Source organism: Pleurodeles waltl, chromosome 10 (genome assembly GCF_031143425.1).
Source record: "Pleurodeles waltl isolate 20211129_DDA chromosome 10, aPleWal1.hap1.20221129, whole genome shotgun sequence".
Taxonomy (NCBI): Eukaryota; Metazoa; Chordata; class Amphibia; order Caudata; family Salamandridae; genus Pleurodeles; species Pleurodeles waltl.
The window spans coordinates 111,769,040-111,789,448 of NC_090449.1; the positions used below are offsets into that span (position 1 = coordinate 111,769,040).

The 20,409-nt window shown below is 44.9% G+C and overlaps 1 protein-coding gene across 2 annotated transcripts in view; it reads right to left on the reverse strand.

Moving 5' to 3' along the window:
- The window catches only part of GAA (alpha glucosidase), a 480,333-nt gene that overhangs the window by 302,344 nt on the left and 157,580 nt on the right, over positions 1-20,409 (reverse strand). For both annotated transcript variants that reach the window (XM_069209906.1, XM_069209907.1), the window contains exons 7-8: positions 8,702-8,820; positions 8,480-8,611 (exon numbers count right to left, since the gene is read on the reverse strand). In XM_069209906.1, the coding sequence (XP_069066007.1) occupies positions 8,480-8,611; positions 8,702-8,820 (251 nt within the window). The remainder of the gene's footprint in view (positions 1-8,479; positions 8,612-8,701; positions 8,821-20,409) is intronic.

Below are 20,409 nucleotides of genomic sequence, written 5' to 3' on the forward strand. Positions count from 1 at the left end.
AAATCTCACATTTTTAGAAGGCTTTTTGAAAAAAGGGGACTATACCAAGTATTTGGGTCTAGTATATTTTTAATTAAAACACCTATAGTGACAAACATAACTCGCTCTTGTTTCTCCAAGGAATAGACATTTAGAGAATATATTTTTGTAGCAGTGTGCAAATGATTCTCAATATGGAAGAACCAACTGAAGTTCTTACCATTTATAGATTCATTTGGTGAATTACTACCGGAAATAAGGACGCAATGAAGTCGTACAGTGAGCTAACCAAGGACAGTCACTGACCATAATTTCTATAACATCACAATTAGGTTTGAGCAAGTCTACGCTAAAGGGTGTGTGAAATTCATACAATATGTAACCTTTTTGTCCAGTGTTTTGTTAACGGAAGGTGGAATGTCTGGATATTTATGGCTCTTGAGCTTTCAAAAACAAGACAGATCAGTAGAAAACGAGAAAACATAATAATTAAAAACATGTGGCAAGCAATTTGCATCCTTTATTAATAATTGTTATGTAACTCTCTTAAGTTAGTGAGTAAACAGGAGGACAAATTAACATTTTCTGAATGCCATGGAGCAAAAACGAAATATTCTCGTGACTACCAACACTTCCCCATTCCCTGAAACCATTTATGAAGAGTTTGAACCCTTGATGAAAGGCATTCAGTGTCTGCAAGCTAATTATTTACTGCTCAAAAAGAGAACTAGCCTTTACAAGGAAACACGTCTCAAAGATGCATATAAAAAATATTCATTAACGGTGATTACACTTTACTGCTATGCAGTGGGAAAACGTACTGTTTGTCGGATTCAAAAAAACTCAATTATACATACAGATATTTATTCAGTGCTTTCAGTGACACAACCAAGGCCATTAACATTCTCAATATAGCTGATGCTAGCTAACTGCCAATCCTTGGAGTGCCGATTCCAAGCATGCATTGCACAGATTACACATACATTGAGTAAGGGCATTTCTGAAAAGTTACATTTTTCTTTTGAATTACTTTTCATAAGTAACATTTTCCTTCAGTTGTGTTCCATTTTCACTGTCCACCTTTAAAAAAGGGAAATATCAAGGCAGCCTGCTGCCCATTTGCAACTTTACACCTGGAACACATAGGTATAAGTAGATGGTAGATAGGTGTGGCTAAACACACTGAGAAATATTTGTGATTACAGTTACAGATATGTATTTGCTCATCTCAACTGCATTCCACTGACGTAACCAGGCCTCCAAACCTCTCTGAGCAATGCCCACATATACTAGAAATATATAACTGATGAATAGTTTATGTATACATTTGCATAAATCATGGACACACTTCTACATATGATGCTTTTGTAAATTACTATGCATTAGTTATTTAACTTTCCATGCACAAGTCATTGGAAGCCACACCAATTATGTAGACTGTGTTAATTATTCACTGTTGTAGTCAAAGGATGTCAACTTTATCACACTGAGGGGACACATTTTGTAGATTGGACTGTTAAGCATTTTCTTTCAGATATGTCTTTCTTTGGAGGAAGAAGCTAATGTGCTGCTCAGTGATACTACTCTTTTTTTTTAAAAAAAATCATTTTTTATTAACATTTTATTAACATTTTGCTGTCGTACATGTGCATTTCACAATATGGTTGAAACTTGCGTTCGCCAAGTCCATCCTCATTCGTGTTCACATCACACTATCAATCTATGTGCATTATTTACATCCTTATACAAACTACATACTCAGTTTGTTGAGATCTCATATATATATATATATATATATATATATATATATATATATATATATATATATATATATATATATATATACATTCCTTCTGTATGGGCGGCATAGCGATCTTTTTATTCTTATGCACGTTTGACAGCCTTCAACTAACACTAAACAACAACTCTACTTGATGGTGTCTGTGGGTGTGAGTGGAACTGGTTAAGGGGGTAAACCATGGTATTGCTCCACCGGGGCGCGGTTTGGGCCCCAGTTATTGTCTCTTCTGGCTCTTTGGTATGTAAGTGGGCATCCGGGTCCGTGCCTAGCCAGTCATAGTTATCCCCGTCTCACCCTCTCATGGCCCTTGGCCAGGTCCTCGGCCGCCTTCTCTTTCTCCTCTGCTGTAACTCCTGGCCCTTTCTACGAGCCGTGCCATCTCTATTATCTAGTCCTCTCTTTCCTTCTTAACCCGTTCCCAGGCTAGCTGTCTCCACCTCCTCCTCTGAAGTTGGTTCCTCTCCCCTCGCCATACGGTCCCATTTCATCAGGAATTCCTCTCAGGTGGGTGCTATGGGGGTCTGACGGAGGCCTCGTGCTTCTTCGCTCTTCAGGACCTGTAGCTCTGCCCTAGCCCACTTCGTCACGTCCTGTCTCCATCTTTGCAATGGGGGGCTCTTGGGTGATTTCCATCCCTAGACCACGGCTAAGTCTAAGAAACGGCCTCTCACTTTCTTGCGTGGGAATCTCGTTCCGAGTCTGAGCAAGCACACAGTAGGGGCCAAAGTCAGTTCCACATCGAATAATCTATTCAGGTCGGCCAATACCGCGCCCCAGCCCTGCTGGAGTTCTGGGTAATTCCATAACATATGATCAAAGTCTGCGTCTGCGTCGTCGCATCTGGGGCATGTCCTTGGGGCACCACCATATATTAAGGATAAGCGGTGAGGAGTAAGGTACGTCCTATGGATGTAATTATACTGGAAATGTCTAAGTCGTGTGTTTCTGGAGAACGTCCGCGGGGACGCCAGCACCCTACTCCATTCCGTGTCCATTAGGTCCCTGTTCACTGTCCTCTCCCATTTCTCCCTCTGGGGCTGGAGTGGGTCTATTGCGTCCTCATTTTTGGACCCAGTACAGTTTGGTAATTAGGTGGGTGTCGTCCCCAGATATTAATAGGAGGTGTAATACCCGGTGAGTAGCAGGCTCTGCGTTAATCGTCCCCCAATGTTCCCTCAAGATGTGTATTAATTTCTGGTATAACAGGAACTGCCCCTGTGGTATGCTACTACCTGCCACCAGGTCGGCAAAGGGTCTCAGCACCCCGTCCCGATATAGGTCCCCCCACCGTCTCCACTCCCGCTCTTTTCCAGACTCCTAATCCAGTACCCACCAAGCTCCCCTCTCCCTGCTCCACCATCAGTGCCGACAGCGACAGGGCAGGTGAATAGGGCAGTCCAACTCCCACGCGTTTTGTGCATCTCTTCCAGCACGCTGCGGCGACCCTCGTCATTAGGCTATCTGTTTGGTGGGCCACCCGCTGGTTTATCATCTGTGCAATGATTTGGTCCGTGCTCTTCTCGCCATCGGCAGAGCATCTGTCTAGAGGACCTTTTCCAGCAAACCACTTAGATACCCACTGCAGTTGGGACGCCAAATAATAGGTTTCAAAATCTGGTACTCCTAGACCCCCCCGACTGAGCAGGCCTGCAAAGGATGGAGAGCGATGTGCGTCTACGGCCTTCGTCCCATATAAGTTCCCTAAGCAGGGCGCTCAACTCGCGAAACCACACCGCTGGAATCAACAGCGGTAAATTAGCAAAATAATAGAGGAGGCGGGGTAGCATAATCATCTTGGATAGTGCTATTCTGGCCATTATAGATAACTTAAAGGAACGCCAGAACCCAACGGAGGCCCGCAAAGAGCCCTGCCGATATTACCATCCCGAGGGTCCCCCACTTCATGGAACACCTGTATACCCACGTACTTAAAGGTTTGCGGCGCCCAAACCACGTCCTATGGGCACGTGGAAGGGCGCTCACCGCTCGGCAGCACCGGAAAGACAAATGTCTTGCCCCTGTTAAGGCGCTGTCCCGACAGGGCCCAAAATGTTCTAAAGTCCATAGGGCCCAGGGGAGTCCGGACTCTCCATCTCCGAGGTAAATGAGAATGTCATCAGCGTATAAGGAGATAACATGCACTGACCATCCCCACTCCACTCCCCTGTCAACTCCGTCGCCCTGCATCTTGGAGCTAGCGGTTCAATGGCCAGGGCGAATAACAGTGGGGACAGAGGGCAGCCCTGTCTTGTTCCCCTATATATATAGGGTAGGTCTCCGATACCATCCTGCCCGTCCTAACCCTTGCTAGTGGAGATGCGTATAGTAGGTCCACCCATCTCACCCATCCCTCCCCCAAGCCAATCCGCAGCATCACCCCCCTCAGGTAGTCCCAACTCACTGAGTTGAAGGCTTTCTCAAAGTCCACTGCTAATAACACTCCCAAAGGGGGTTTCTCTTCTCTGGGCATGTGTAAGATGGCGAATAGGAGCCTGAGGTTCAGGGAGGAACTGCGGCTCGGGACAAATCCGTTCTGGTCTGTATGCACTAAGGTGGGTATGCAGCTGAGCAAGCGGTTTGCCAATATCTTGCTGAGGATTTTAAATTCACTGTTCAGCATCGATAGGGGGCGGAAATCAGTCACTGAGGCCTCCCTTGTTTTCAGCTTGGGCAGAGGGACCAACAAGGCCTCCGTAAGCGAGTCAGGCAATATGCCGCAATGCAATGCTTCTGTATACATCTCCACTAACTGGGGGGTCAACAACTTCACAAACTTTTTGTAAAAGTCAGTTGGGAGACCATCTGTACCCGGAGTCTTCCCGGGGGCCAACTGTGAGATGGCCTCCTGCACTTCCTCCGCTGTCACCAGTCCCCCCCCAATCTGTCACATTCTTCGTGTGTCAGTGTAGTCAGGGGGAGTTGATGTAAATAACTATCTAGTTCCCCTGTCCTGAGCTAACCCTGGCTTCTGTATAGATACGTATAATATTCTTTAAAAGCATCATTTATAGGGCCCGGCTTGCATCTTCGTTCCCCCTCCCTATCTCGCACGCTCGTTATGGGCTCACTCTCCCCCTCCCGGCCGCACCAGCCACGCTAGCATCCTGCTCGATCTACCCTCCTCTGATTGTAGTGAGGCTAAATATTCTTGCATGTTGTGGCAGCGAAGCTGTTCTTCGACCTGAGAGTGAGATCTCCTCGCCTGGGCATACTCCTCCTGCTTCTGTGCCTCCCCTCCCCTGCTTCGTTCCCCCTCATGTATTATCTGCTCAAGCCTGATAATCTCCTGTTCCAGTGTTCTTCTCACCCCTACCGTTTGTCCTAGGCAGTAACCCCTCGTCACCACTTTAAGCCTTTCCCATTCCGTTGACCTAGAAGGGGTAGATCCCTTATTAATCTTAATATGGTCAACTAGATCCAAACGGAGGGCTTCTCTGTATGTCTGATATTCTAGTGAGGCCGGGGTCAGTCTCCACGCCGGGATGGGGGGGGCCTGCCTTCGGCCGCTCTCCACGTAAGCAGTAAGGGATTATGGTCCGATAAGGTACGCCCCAGGTATTCAGAGTGGGTTACCCCTTGCACCAAGTTCGCCGTGCACAACACCCTGTCTATCCTGGTGTGCACCCGATGGAGACCAGAATAATATGAGTAGTCTTTGTCACGGGGGTGCTGTTCTCTCCACACGTCGACCAAGCCCCAGGACCCCAACCACTCTCTCAATTTCCTAGCTACCTTATGTGTAGCTGCCCCTGGTAATGGCGGGGAGGAACGGTCCAAGTCGACATCTATTATGCTATTAAAGTCTCCACCTATTAATAGTTCTCCTGTCTGCTGTCGGGTAAGGTGACTCGACAAACTCGTTATGGAGGGGGCCTGATCCTGATTGGGAGCGTAGATACTACTCAGAACAATTGGGGTGCTGTGGAGCTTCCCGTCCACTATTACGAATCTGCCCTTCCGGTCTAGGTCAGTTGACACTAATTCGAAGGGGACCCCAGCGCGGACCCAAATCAGTACGCCCCTTGGATACGCTGAGTACTCCGTGGCAAACACCTGTCCTCTCCACCTGTGTCTCAACTTCTCTGCTTCTCCTGTGGCAAGGTGGGTCTCCTGTAGCATTGCCCCTTCTCTTTAGATAGCATAATATTCTGTGTCTTTTGGCTGGCGACCCCATACCCCGTATGTTCCAAGTTAAGAGATTATACTCCGCCATGTTGATATATAAGAGGTGTTGCGGTCTACCCTCCCCATCCCGGTGGCTGGTCCCCCCCTGATCTAATTGCGTACCTTACACCGTTTAACCACTTCTGTCCCATTATCATCAAAACTTGTAAACTTAAAACCCAACTCCCCCTCCCCAGGGTGCCTCTCAAACAGTAGGTTGCCCAGAAAATTGTGCAACTGTGCAACGTATTCAACAGTTTAATATAAGTTCTCGCCAGTCTGACGGAATGGACGAGAATCCGGTTGTGGGGGGCGTGCTCGGAGGGGCCTCAGGCTCGTGCAAGTTTCCTCATCTCGGGGTCATCTTGTTTGTTCAGCTATCTGAGTTCATCTGCTGTCTGCGGGGTCACCCTAGGGCTGCCCGAGCCCTTCGCGGAGGACACAGCCGTGTCGTCCGAATCTTCTCTGAGCCCTCCGGGTGGGACACCTCACCGCTCATAGCGGCCGCTGCCTCCAGGGCCGCTTTCTTTCCCTTCTCCCTCTGTGCTTGGTTTGGCACTGGGCGGTAGCGGTTTCTATTCCGTCGTCTCCCTGGACCTCTGTGGTATCCGCTCACGACTCGGGCTTCTCTCGTGCGCTGCTCTGACCGAACTGCATGTGCTTCCAGCCACTCCCATGCCTCCTCCGGGGACTGGAAGAAAATCGTCTGGCCCTCCTGGATCACCCTCAGCCCAGCCAGGAAGAGGAGCGAGTACTGGATCCCCTCTCCCCTGAGGGCCCTCTTGGCTGCCAGGAATGAGGCGCGTTTGGTCTGAACTTCGAGTGTAAAGTCCGGGAACAGCATCGCCTCCCCGTTCGCCACCTTAAATGGGCCCGTTTCTCTGGCCTTCTGAAGCAATGTGTCCCTGTCCTTGTAGTGTAACAACCTAGCAATCACCACACGGGGCGGACTGCCCGGTGCCAGGGGCCTCAAGGGCACCCGGTGCGCTCGTTCCAACATGAAGAAAGGGGTCAGCCGATCCGGTGCAACGACTGTGCACAGCCATTCCTCGAGGAATCCCACCATGTTTGTGCCCTCCGCTAGGCCGACCACCCGCACGTTGTTCCTTCGATTTCATCTCTCCGCATCCTCTGCTCTCTGCTCCAGCCTCGTCATTCTGTCTGTTAAGTTTAGCACAGTGGCTGTTAGATCTTTTTGTTCTGGTGCTATATCAGCTAGGGTGGACTCAGTCTCTTTAACTCGATCGGCTAATTTTTGGTGATCCGTCCTCAATAGTCCTAGCTTGACTGCAACTTGGTTGATGTCGCGATGCAACGTTGTTTTAGTGTCTTCAATTGTGCCCAAGATTTTGTCCAGGGTATCCTGGATTTTGGATTGCGTGGGGTCCTGTGAGTGTCCGCCCTTGCGCTCCACTGATAGTGCGCGTTCCATGATTTTATTTTTGTACCAGTTCTTGGGGGACATCGCAAATACAGGGCTTCGCCTCAGTAGGACCTGCGTGATGGATTGTCTACCACTTCGGTTCCCCCTTCTTCCGCAGCTTTTGGTGGTAACGCTGTCCCACTTTCCCCACCTCGGTGCAGTTATACCGTTCACTCCTGCGCAGTTCTCCTGCAGACTACTTGCCTTGCGGGGTCAAGCGGTTCATCGCGGCCTGGTCACATCCGTCCCCCCTTGCCAGTCCAGTAACCTACGCTGCTGCCTCCGGGCTCCTCACACCCCAGTTCCTGGCAGCCGCCAGATCCCTCCAGGCTACATTTTACCAGGGGCCACGGCGCCCATCCTGAACCGGCACGGGCACTGGGGTCGCACCCCCCCCGCTGGCCGCTGTGTGGGCTATGTTTCTCCCCTCCAACCAGTGTCCGGACGCTCAACCTTCAGGCCTTTCAGACTTTCTTCCCTTTTTGTTTCTTTCTTTCCCTTTACTGTTTCTTTTGTATTTCCTTTTTTCTTTTTCCCTTTTTTTTTTTGGGTGCTTCTATCGCGGCACCCCCTCTGCTTCCAGGGGGCTAGCGCCGCCGCCGATGTTTCAGTGCTAGACTATTATATTTCCCATAATCAATTTGCATATTGTTTTGCATTTTCTTATAATAAGTGGTGAATAAATAAAGGATGTAAAATGTACCCCATCGTAATGGCTATTAAATGTTGGTGTTGAAATATTTCTGACATTTAACAGTAGTGGGAACAAACATCAGTAGCAGAATTAAAACAGTACAGGTTGCAGGAGAAGACCGTTACATATCAAGAAAGAAATGGCATGTTTGGAACAGACGTGACTGTCATCTCACTTTGTACCAGTATTTCTCTGCCTTCATCTTATCGTCCAGGCATACAGTTTTAGTTTTTTCACAGTTCTCATACGTAACTCATCTTTCTTCTATACTTACAAAATAATATATGTAATCTTATAACGAAAGCAAAGCTCTCTTGTAGCCCTTTCTGTGGGTATGGTTAATACTACATAAAAACGAAATAAATTAAATAAAAAAACCTCTCGAAAAGCTACAAAAAGGACACAAAGCAGTTCTTACCAGAATCAGGACATAGTGTTGACTGTGGTTGTGAAGGTCTTCCACCAGCTGAGGGAGAGTCCCAAATGTATTAGTGTCAACTGTGAAGTCTTTTGCAGCTTTCATATAATCAATATCATTCCACTGAGCATCCTAGAGAAATACCAACACAGTATAAACATTAGATTTTCCACATTATTCATGTGTGCTAACTTCTTTCATCATGTATGTAACGCTTTTTACCTGTGGGATTTGCTTCTCCCTCATTGCTTTCACAATCTGCCAAGTGTTGTTACTTGTTCTATAACCCCAACGGCAGAGATGGAAACCCAGACCCCATAAAGGGGGCATTGCAGCAAAACCTATGAAAAAGAGATTCTATCAAAATAATGGACATACCAAAAAGAGATATGCAAATGAATTCATTACAATCATTTTTTGTGCATTGGCCCGCAACTGGGGTGTACAAATCAGATAAACGTGTTCATTAAGATAAGCAAGAAGGGCAGATGTGTTGGTGTGATGATTGAAACACAATACATTTTCCTTTTGTAATAAAGTGTCTCAAAGAATCCATCTCAATTAATAGGTTGACCTCAGTGTGGAAAAAGTAATATTTGACCTGAAAAAAAAAATTAACAACCAAGGAAAGAAATTAACGGTTATTTTGCATTTTGCATAATGACAACAAATGTTTTAACGAAAACATGAAAGTCCTAACATAATTTAACAACATAATCTGATGAGAAAGACTGAAAACATGTTTCAAAGGTGTAATTAAGAAGGACTACCAAAAAGGAAAACTCAGTTTAATTGGTCCCGACCTTGATTGTAAGAGCCTGCCATTTTAATTTAGGATTGATATTTTTAGTGGATTGTAAAGTCATTTAGCTCTGGATTATGCCCTCTGCTTTCACACTTTCTGAACCGGTGACCTATTAAGAGGAGATACTACAAGCCAGATTAGATTTTAACCAGATAAATATAAAAATTATTCAATGTAATACATGACGTCCAGCCTAAAATTTTCATCCTGTATACTGTGGCATGTTTACTGTTAATCAGAATTCCCTTGAGACCACCTCAATTGGGTGATGGCAAATCCATTTTTAGATCAGGCTGTACTAATGTAGTGAAACCAACAATGAAGTTAAATGTTATGAACTTGTGGGCAGAAGAGGATTTGGGGTTCTGCAGCACACCCTAATTTCAGCTTCAATGAAAATTAGAATAATGGTACTCCACGTGTTCTCAACTCTCACAACTATAAACAGCTCCAACTTCATCTCAAAGTGAGAGCTTAGATAATGAATTGGATTATACTCTATAGTAGATAAAAAAATATGTCAGCTTGCACAATGTCCCAGTATCAAATATACCTGCAAAAAAATATAGCACTGAAATTATTACGTTGGTTGGTCAACAGAGATGCAGCTATCAGATTGTTTTCCCTAATAAGTACTGAGTATAGTAAGAAAGTGACTGACCCACTGGAGATTGTGGCAGTCTTTGCCCAGTACTACTGGAAGCCGTACCTTAAACTACCTCTCCCACGTATGGAGGTGTTTCAACAACAATGAGAGACCTACTGCTGTGATTCCAAGAATTGGATTCCCTGCTAGCAATCGAAGAGCTTCAAGCAGCCAAACTGCTTTCCCTTCAGGGATTACACCAAGTCCCAATGGCATAGCTGTAGAAGTTTTCATAACGTTCTCCTTGTTACTAGAGCTCCATCTTTTAAACGTATTCCATGAGATTGGTGAGACGAGAGCCTTCTCAGAAGACTTACAGATGGATACTATAACTGCTATCCTTAAACCTAGTAAGCCCTTTGATAATTGCTGTTCTCAATGGCTTTAACTTGAGCTGCTCACTGAGGTTATGACTTACCGGTTGATTAAAGTAATCCACTCACAGATTCGGGAGGACCAACCATGAGATGGTGCTGGATTTCTTTACTGAGTGTGTGTGTCTTTGTGTGCAATACATGCTTAGCACTACCCTCTGTATGCCTAACTGTTCACCCACACTACCACAAAAGAGAGCATCTGGTGTGTCTTTTGTGCCTCTGTGATTCCTCGGGGGTTTGCTTGGACTCCTTACACATTGTACCTCATTTTGGTCCACTACATATATATAAGTGAGCTTCCTACAGATGTGGAGGTAGTTGTTCCTGATTTACACCTCCATTACTGGGCATCACAGATGGTCCCAATAGGAAATTAGTTACGTGGGGAAAGGAGTGACCCAGCGTTACACCTTAAACTTGATAACTTGGAATAATATACTGTACGGAGGTTTGCCCACCTCATTCGCTTCCTCAAATGACTCCGCTCCTCATGCTGTTCTGACATGTGAAATTGAGTCATATTAAATAGTTGGGTAAGCTGTTGAGTGCGACTCCTCTATGGCATGGGACTCAGTTGCCCCAGGTCACCAAAGTGGCTTGTTTTAAATTCTCGGATCGCATTGGATTATCTCACTTGCACTCACCTATGACCTGCACATATCCCAATTTTATTTTTAGATACCTTCAAGTTTGTCAAGCGTTCACTACATACAATGATATTTTGAATTTTGAAGGATATTCCAGCGATTAATTCCCTTGGGCGCAAATGAATTTCCAGACTGTGACAGTCCCTGTTCCTCAAACTTCCACATGGACTACCTTAAGGTAGACTGGAAGGTGAGGGCAAATCAGATGAGGAATGGCAGGAGGCATGGATGGCAGCACACACCGTGGCCATCTTCCCTAATCTTCAAGCAATAAAGTTCAACTACCTGCTTATGACTTCTAACCCTAATGAGTGTGGACGATGGGAAGAGCCAGCAGCCCAGCCTGCATCAACTAGATATGAAGTTCCACTAATCATATTTTATCATTTGATTTGGGAGTGCCCATGGATTCAACTACTTTGGCAACAGACTTACAATAGAATGGGCAGAAATGCACATACACCTAATATGGTAGGTTCCCATTATAGGAATAATGGAGGGCTGGTTATCTTATAAGTACAGAGAATATTTATGGGGCTAATCTTTTAGATTGCTAAGCGTGATACTGCACATCATTGGTATAAAGCAGAACCTCTCTGTGAGAGGAAGTGAGTGAGGCACTGACTACTGTGCAACCCTCTGAGTGGGTAGTTCATTAGAAGAGGTGATGTGAAAGGAAGTATAAGAAAATCGGAGACCTGAGGACGTCTGGTCATTTTTAGATGTGTTTTACCTGTAGCACATGGATCCTGCTGAACACAATAAGCATGTTATCACAGAAAATAGAAAATTTAATCTGTTTTACCAGCCATATTATTCTCTGTTAAATTTGATATGTTAATATATGTTATGTTGTCATAAAACAAAAAAAAGAAACATAGAAAGTAAAAATATACAAAGTGATACAGCCTAAGTGTTCCTTATATCAAAACCTCAAACTGAGCATGGAATTATCAAAGTGGAAAATAGCGGACTGTGAAGTGGCTTAGAAGTTGCATGGATAGGAATTTATTCTACTTCTGATCACTCTGAAAAGTGGAAAGGTAACTGTATACAGGGAAAAGCATTACAAGTCTGCAATATGAGTGCACAGACACACATTGTAATGCCATTTAAAACATTTTATTGCAGAAGCATACGAGTGTTGTATGTTTGCTAACTGTTGGTTAATATTGCTGATAAAGAATTTAATACAATCAGGGAAGTGGGCGCAGCAGAAGGTGGCAGTGCTATCACACTACAAGTAGCTGAGAAACTCCAATGTCCCTCAATAATAGAGTTCTTTCTCCAAATGCATGAGGAACCATAGGAGATCACATGGGCAGTGTACTTGTACAACAGAAATTTTAAATTGGAGCTTTGTGCCACCAAAACACTGCAGAGCTATGTTTATATACAGAACAATGGCAATCCAACAGATGAAGGATTAGAGAAGGACATAAAAGAAAAACTATGAAAAAGGAACCATCCAAATTTTAATTAACCTGCCTCTGCATATCCATTTTTATTAAATCTTATTAATCATCATGTGGTCTCCCACCTACTTACTTACCATGGCAAGGCTGTGTAGCTCCCGAGATCAAAGAGGAAAAGACATATTGAAGCCACAGAGCTGAGTCCCAACAACAAGTGCCTTGAAAAGGCAGGGCCTGATCTCCACTTGCCCACCCAGCACATTTCATCAGCAGATTGTTTCTCAAGAAAGGAGTAATTGATGCTTTTGCTTAAGTGGATTACGCTATGGTGTGTTCACAAGTGGCCTCCTGGATTTCCTACAGCATGTAGCAAAAAAGCACAAAGAGGGTCTATTCCAGACTATTGATTCCATACAGGCTTTCAGACCTATTTAGAACAGTCAGAAGAACAACTCTTACTTGTGTGGCCCTAACAAATAATTTTTACCATCATTTTCACCCACTATATACAGTAATTCTTCTATTTCAATAGTCCACTATGGATACTTAGGTTACAATCAATTAGCAGTAGCAGACTCTATGGGAAGTACACCTTTTTTCAATAATTTTTTTGGAGTGACCATTCCTGCTCTTCAAAGTGTTCTCCATAATAAATCAGCATTCACATTTATTACATGTGATGTGCTGTGCAGTTATCTGTGGTTTTGTGGCAGTATCAAATGCCAAATAGCTTGAACTTCCCAGAAGAAAGGTTTCAAACTACCTTACCCACTCTTTGTTGAAGTGACAAATTGTTATTTTTGTGTCTGGCAACACTGTTACTTTCCTCAATGAGATGCGTGACTTAAGGATAAGATGGATCTATCTCATTTCTGGAATTACAATGTGGCATAACTATTCATTCTGTAAAGGATTTCCTAAAGTTGTTAAGTTTGCTTATGCAAGCTCTCCCTTCCAACAGTTAGAGATGTTTCTAATTGTCTGAATAGGAAGTTGTTTCTCGTGAGGTATTCACTTGAACATGTTTTTCATCCTGTATCCATCCTTCGAAAGAATGAAGATTGTCAACTGTTACATTGTTTGTTTTCTTACTTCTTGGACGTCAGGCACCACTGGTCTTCAATGCATTCCTATAGAGGCCTCACGTGCAGCCATGCATGGGGAAAATGAAAATGCAGCAAGCCACTCTGTCCAGTACAGATCAAGTCTATCTGCATATAGGATGAGGAACTGTGAGGAGTAAAAGTCTTTTGCACTGGCTTGTATTCATTTATCCAGTAGACCACCGGCAGTAAGCTGAAGAAAGACTTTCTAGTTGTATGCAAAGTTCATTGGAGTATGCTGTAGGAAAGTACCATCTTGCCTGGCATGTTACCCCCATTTTTTTCCACTGTATGTATGTTGTTTTAGCCCTTGTGTCACTGGGATCCTGCTAGGCAGGACCCCAGTGCTCATAGTATGTGTTCCCTGTGTGGTGCCTAACTGTATCACTGAGGCTCTGCTAACCAGAACCTCAGTGTTTATGCTCTCACTGCTTTCTAAATTTGTCACTGCAGGCTAGTGACTAAATTTACCAATTCTCATTGGCATACTGGTACACCCATATAATTCCCTTGTATATGGTACTTAGGTACCCAGGGTATTGGGGTTCCAGGAGATCACTATGGGCTGCAGCATTTCTTTTGCCACCCATAGGGAGCTCAGGCAATTCTTACACAGGCCTGCTACTGCAGTCTGAGTGAAATAACGTCCACGGTATTTCACAGCCATTTTTCACTGCACATAAGTAACTTATAAGTCACCTATATGTCTAACCCTCACTTGGTGAAGGTTGGGTGCCAAGTTACTTAGTGTGTGGGCACCCTGGCACTAGCCAAGGTGCCCCCACATCGTTCAGGGCAAATTCCCCGGACTTTGTGAGTGCAGGGACACCATTACACACGTGCACTATAAATAGGTCACTACCTATGTATAGCGTCACAATGGTAACTCCGAACATGGCCATGTACATGTCTAAGATCATGGAATTGTCACCCCAATACCATTCTGGTATTGGGGGGACAATTCCTTGATCCCCCGGGTCTCTAGCACAGAATCCGGGTACTGCCAAACTGCCTTTCCGGGTTTCCACTGCAGCTGCTGCTGCCAACCCCTCAGACAGGATTCTGCCCTCCTGGGGTCTGGGCAGCCCTGGCCCAGGAGGGCAGAACAAAGGATTTCCTCTCCCTTTGGAAATAGGTGTGAAGGGCTGGGGAGGAGTAACCTCCCCCAGCCTCTGGAAATGCTTTGATGGGCACAGATGGCACCCATTTCTGCATAAGCCAGTCTACACCGGTTCAGGGATCCCCCAGCCCTGCTCTGGCGCGAAACTGGACAAAGGAAAGGGGAGTGACCACTCCCATGACCAGTACCTCCCAGGGGAGGTGCCCAGTGGTCCTCCAGTGTGTCCCAGACCTCTGCCATCTTGGAAACAGAGGTGTTAGGGGCACAGTGGACTGCTCCGAGTGGCCAGTGCCAGCAGGTGACGCCAGAGACCCCCTCTGATAGGCTCTTACATTTCTTGGTAGCCAATCCTCCTTTCTTGGTAGCCAAACCTCATTTTCTGGCTATTTAGGGTCTCTCCTCTTGGGTATTATTCTGATAACGAATGCAAGAGCTCACCAGAGTTCCTCCGCACTTACCTCTTCGACTTCTGCCAAGGATCGACTGCTGACTACTCCAGGATGCCTGCAAAACCGCAATAAAGTAGCAAGACGACTACCAGCAACATTGTAGCACCTAATCCTGCTGGCTTTCTCGGCTGTTTCCTGGTGTGCATGCTCTGGGGGTCACCTGCCTTCACCCTGCACTGGAAGCCAAGAAGAAATCTCCCGTGGGTCGACGGAATCTTCCCCCTGCTAACGCAGGCACCAAAAGAATGCATCACCGGTCCTCTGGGTCTCCTCTTATCCTTACGAGCGTGGTCCCTGAAACACAGGAACTCTATCCAAGTGACTCCCACAGTCCAGTGATCCTTCAGTCCAAGTTTGGTGGAGGTAAGTCCTTGCCTCCCCATGCTAGACTGCAAACCTGTGTACTGGGTAATTTGCAGCTGCTCCAGCTTCTGTGCACTTCTCCAAGGATTCCTTTGTGCACAGCCTAGCCTGGGTCCCCAGCACTCCGTCCTGCAGTGCTCAACCCTCTGAGTTGGACTCCGACATCGTGGGACCCTCCTTTGTGACTCTGAGCCAGCAACGGTTCACAAATCTTCTAAGTGCCTGCTCCGGTACTTCTGCGGGTGCTGCCTGCTTCTGTGGGGGCTCTCTGAGTTGCTGAGTGCCCCCTCTGTCTTCTCCAAGATGCGACATCCTGGTCCTTCCTGGTCCCCAGCAGCACCCAAAAACCTCTATAGCGACCCTTGCAGCTAGCAAGGCTCGTTTATGGTATTCCTGCATGGGAACACTTCTGCAACCTTCAGCACGCAGTGGGACATCTTCCATCCAAAGGAGAAGTTCCTAGCTCTCTGTTGCAGAATCCTAAGCTTCTTCCATCTGGAGGCAGCTTCCTTGCACCTTCATCCAGGGGTTTCCTGGGCTCCTGCCCCCCGGACACTATTGTGACTCTTGGACTTGGTGCCCTTGCCTTGCAGGTCCTCAGGTCCAGGAATCCGTCTTCAGTGCTTTGCTGGTGTTTGTGGTTCTTGCAGAATCCCCCTATCACGACTATTGTGTCCTTTTGGGGTAGTAGGTGTACTTTACTCCTACTTTTCAGGGTCTTGGGGTGGGGTATCTTGGACACCCTGACTGTTTTCTTACAGTCCCAGCGACCCTCTACAAGCTTCCATAAGTCTGGGGTCCATTCGTGATTCGCATTCCACTTTTGGAGTATATGGTTTGAGTTGCCCCAGACCTATGTTCACCTATTGCATCCTATTGTAATTCTACACTGTTTGCATTACTTTTCTTACTCTTACTTACCTGTTTTGGGTTTGTGTACATATCATTTGTGTATATTACTTACCTCCTAAGTGAGGGTATCCTCTGAGATACTTGTGGCATATTGTCGTAAAAATAAAGTACCTTTATTTTTAGTAACTCTGTGTATTGTGTTTTCTTATGATATTGTGCTATATGATATGTGGTATAGTAGGTGCTCTTTATGTCTCCTAGTTCAGCCTAAGCTTTGCCATAGCTAACTTCTATCAGCCTAAGCTGCTAGAAACACCTCTATTCTACTAATAAGGGATAACTGGACCTGGCACAGGGTGTAAGTACCATAAGGTACCCACTATAAGCCAGGCCAGCCTCCTACATATGCCCTCTCAATTTAATAATTATTCCTATTGTTAGGTAAATACTTTTACTAATGGAAGGACAGACAAATGTTCTGCTACCAAAATTCTCGAGGCTACAGAGGATAATCTCAAAGGATTTAAAACTACAAATAACTACATTTGCATGGAAGCCTTGGTTCACTGTGTGCAGGAGCTTCTTCAAATATCGTACTTATCATGGGACTTCACATGCCCATGAGATTTGCTGAAACTATGAGGCCACTTCTCTGTCTAGTTGAAGTACTATAAAACAGGCACTTACACAAGAACCCACTCTAGAAATATCACTTGATCTTAGAAAATTTCATTGTCAGAGGCAGCTCTTAGGTTTTTAGCAGACTCTTCTCTCAGACAGGTATTCTAGGGTTCCTGTTCCAAGGGGACTGGTCAAGGTTCCAACAGAAGATGCTCAAAAAGTCATCCAAAAGACTTAACCATGCCCACGAAGACTCCACATTTTTATGATGGGATTTTGCTTTTCTCTATTGAATCTAGGCACAAGGCTCAACCACACAATTATCATAAACAGTTGACCGCAAATTACTTTACCTGTCCAAATTCCTCATATTGTGCCGTCAACAAACTTGACTGATGGGCATTGCAGTACTTGATGTGTTTCAACCAGAAGTGCACATCATTTAATGTCTTGCTTGCCCACCTATCTCCTACAAGGAACAAGATAAGTAGTTCACTAAGCCCTGACAGAGAAAAGATGGCGTTTTCTCTTCTAACTGCTATTCAGGAAATAGGGAACAACATTCATAAAGGTAAGACAACTGGATTATTGAGAGGGAAATATAAGAGCATGCTCTAAAGAATTCCACCTCCGAGTTGGGGACTGCCTAACTTGTCCAGATGAATTGGACATTAGGAAAGGTCCCTATTTTCAATAACTGAAAGATCTTTAGGCAAGCTCCCCCTGAGGCAAATCTGTTCACTGCGATGACATTCCTCCAGTCAATACTCCTTCACCCTGACTTCCTTAACCAAAAGTGCATGTTGTTTGGTCTAGACCATGACGATTTAGACTGCCTGAGTTGAAGGCAGGAATAATCATCCATCCAGAACACATTCTTGAGTTTATTAATCTTAAGGTCGCAGAACAAATGATTTGTCTCCAGACCATTGTACACCAAGTGTTAACAAAGGTATGCCTGAGGAGGAATGGTGGCTTTCCCCACTGCTTATATATTTGCCACAATTACTTTGGGCAATTGATCTTCTACACCACAGTTCCAGAGGCACAGATTTCACAAAAGATGGAGGGCTGTTTAGTGCAGGGATAACAATTTTTTAGGTTGCCACCATGGATGGAGACTGGAACTTAGGCTTAGTGCTAAAGTATGCTTCATATCTTCAGCTACCTTTCCACCGACTTGATGAGGACAACTAAAAAACTGCATTAGTGACAACATCACTCATTCAGGGGATTCTGTTGCAGACTTTGTCCAAGGCCTCATCCTGCCATCGAGAAGTTCTCTGCCCACCCTCTCCTAGTTTGTCTTTCCTATAGTACAGTGGTTCTCAACCTGTGGTCCAGGGACACCTAGAGGTCTGCAAAGTCTCCTCAGGGGGTCCTTGACTGCATAGAAAATTAAATAAGATTAACTGAATAGGTCCCCAGCTTTTAGTACTGACTCAGTGGGGGGAGGTGGGAAGAGGTCCCCAGATTCCAATAATGATTTAGAGGGGGTTCCCGGGATTCAGTAATGACGACGTGGGGGTCCACAGAAGTCAAAAGGCTAGGAACCCCTGCTATAGTAAACAATAACTTCATAAACACTAATTGACAAGCCTACCCAAACTACGCCTTCATTTTTTTTTAAATTTCTCATACAACTTAGATTTTTTAAACTGTTTATAGACATTTTTCACGTAACAGCGGTACATCTATATTGTGGAGGCATTCCAAGTACAGGCTATAAATACAGTATCAGGCACTATACTATGCTCTCATATAACTCTTAGTTTGATGTCAAAGGCAGAAGCACCAAAGAGTGCACAGAAGCTGCTGTTGTTCAGCAGTCCAGAAAACGTTATCAGGAAAATTAGATCTCCAACACCGAAGCACTACCAGATCAGCAAACATTTGGACTTTCACCCTCCAGGGCAGATTATCTGTTTAATACAGGTCTGCCAGAATCCAAAGAGCACAAGGAGTCCAATACAAGGAGGCAAACTGTAAAGACTGCTAGTACTTTTTTGGATTTCTGGGCTATCTTCACATAACAATTAGAGGGTATATGTACAAGTCCCTTTGCAGTCACAAACCCTGCAAGTCACATAATCAGGTGGCCTTAAATCGCAGAAGAGTTTTACTAAGCTACAAAATCACTATTAAGAGTCAGAAAGGATAAGTTACTTACCTGTAAATCCTAGTTCTCTTCCAGGGGTATCCTCATCAAAGTCATAAACATTGAATATTCCCGCCCTTGTGCGGGGACCCCGGAGCATATATATATAAAATACATACATATTATCATGTGTAAAACAGCAATGCAGGCTATAATCATAAATAAGCTAAAATGCTTTATTTCTATGCAAGTTTTTTTTTTTTTTTTTTTTTTTATATTATAAAATCACAATAGATCATAAATATCTATCTAAGCCCCAAAAACTGGACTTAGGGAAGTAAACAGCAGTAAATAGCAGAGAAAAATAGAAAAAACCACATTGAAAAACAATGAAGCATTCTTAGCCAATAGGCTGCATGCAGGTTAACACAGGAGAACCATAAAAACTTTGGCACCGTGCCTTTAAGACCCTGAGCACCTCCAGTATCCCACCATGCCTCAGGGGTGAAGGGAAGGTGACAGTTGGTTCACAGTTAGGTCAGTACTTTTTTACGGTGACAATCTGTGTAACTGATCAGAAAGATAATCTGTCCTGCACTTCTAGGAGACTTGAGTCCGGGGAGGAGGGTGGGGTGTTTATGACTTTGATGAGGATACCCCTGGAAGAGAACTAGGATTTACAGGTAAGTAACTTATCCTTCTCTTCCAGGGGATCCTCATCAATAGTCATAAACATTGAATAGATTAGCAAGCCCATCCCTAAACTCTGCGGACTGTCTGAAAGAAGTGCAGGAAAGAATACATATTCATGCAAATAGATTTCTAAGAGAGGCCTGCCCCACCTGGGCATCCGCTCTTGCATCCGAGTCTAAACAGTAATGCTTAGTAAAGGTATGCACAGACTTCCATGTAGCAGCCTTACAAATCTCGGAAATTGGTACATTGTTAAGGAGGGCAGCAGTAGCCGCTTTTCCCCTTGTGGAATGCGCTTTTGGCCTAGCCAGTAATTGCTTATTAGCCAGTTGGTAAGTGTTAACAATACAAGACACAATCCATCTTGATATCGTTCGTTTAGACGCTGCCTCTCCTGTTCTTAAATGACCATAATTCAGAAACAAATGGTTAGAATGTCTAATCGGTTTTGTTTTGTCCAAATAGAATTTCAGCACTCTTTTCAAGTCTAAAGAATGCAATGCTTTCTCAGCCGGAGTCTCCGGATTGGGAAAGAAAGTCGGTAAAGATATAGTCTGATTGATATGGAATTCTGACACCACCTTCGGAAGGAAAGATGGGTGAGTTCGCAGAACCACTCTATTATCGTGAAAAACCGTGTACGGTTCTCTGCAAGACAGAGCCTGAATTTCGCTGACCCTCCTCGCTGAAGTAATGGCCACCAAAAAAGCCATCTTCCACGTAAGGTGCTGTAAAGAGGCC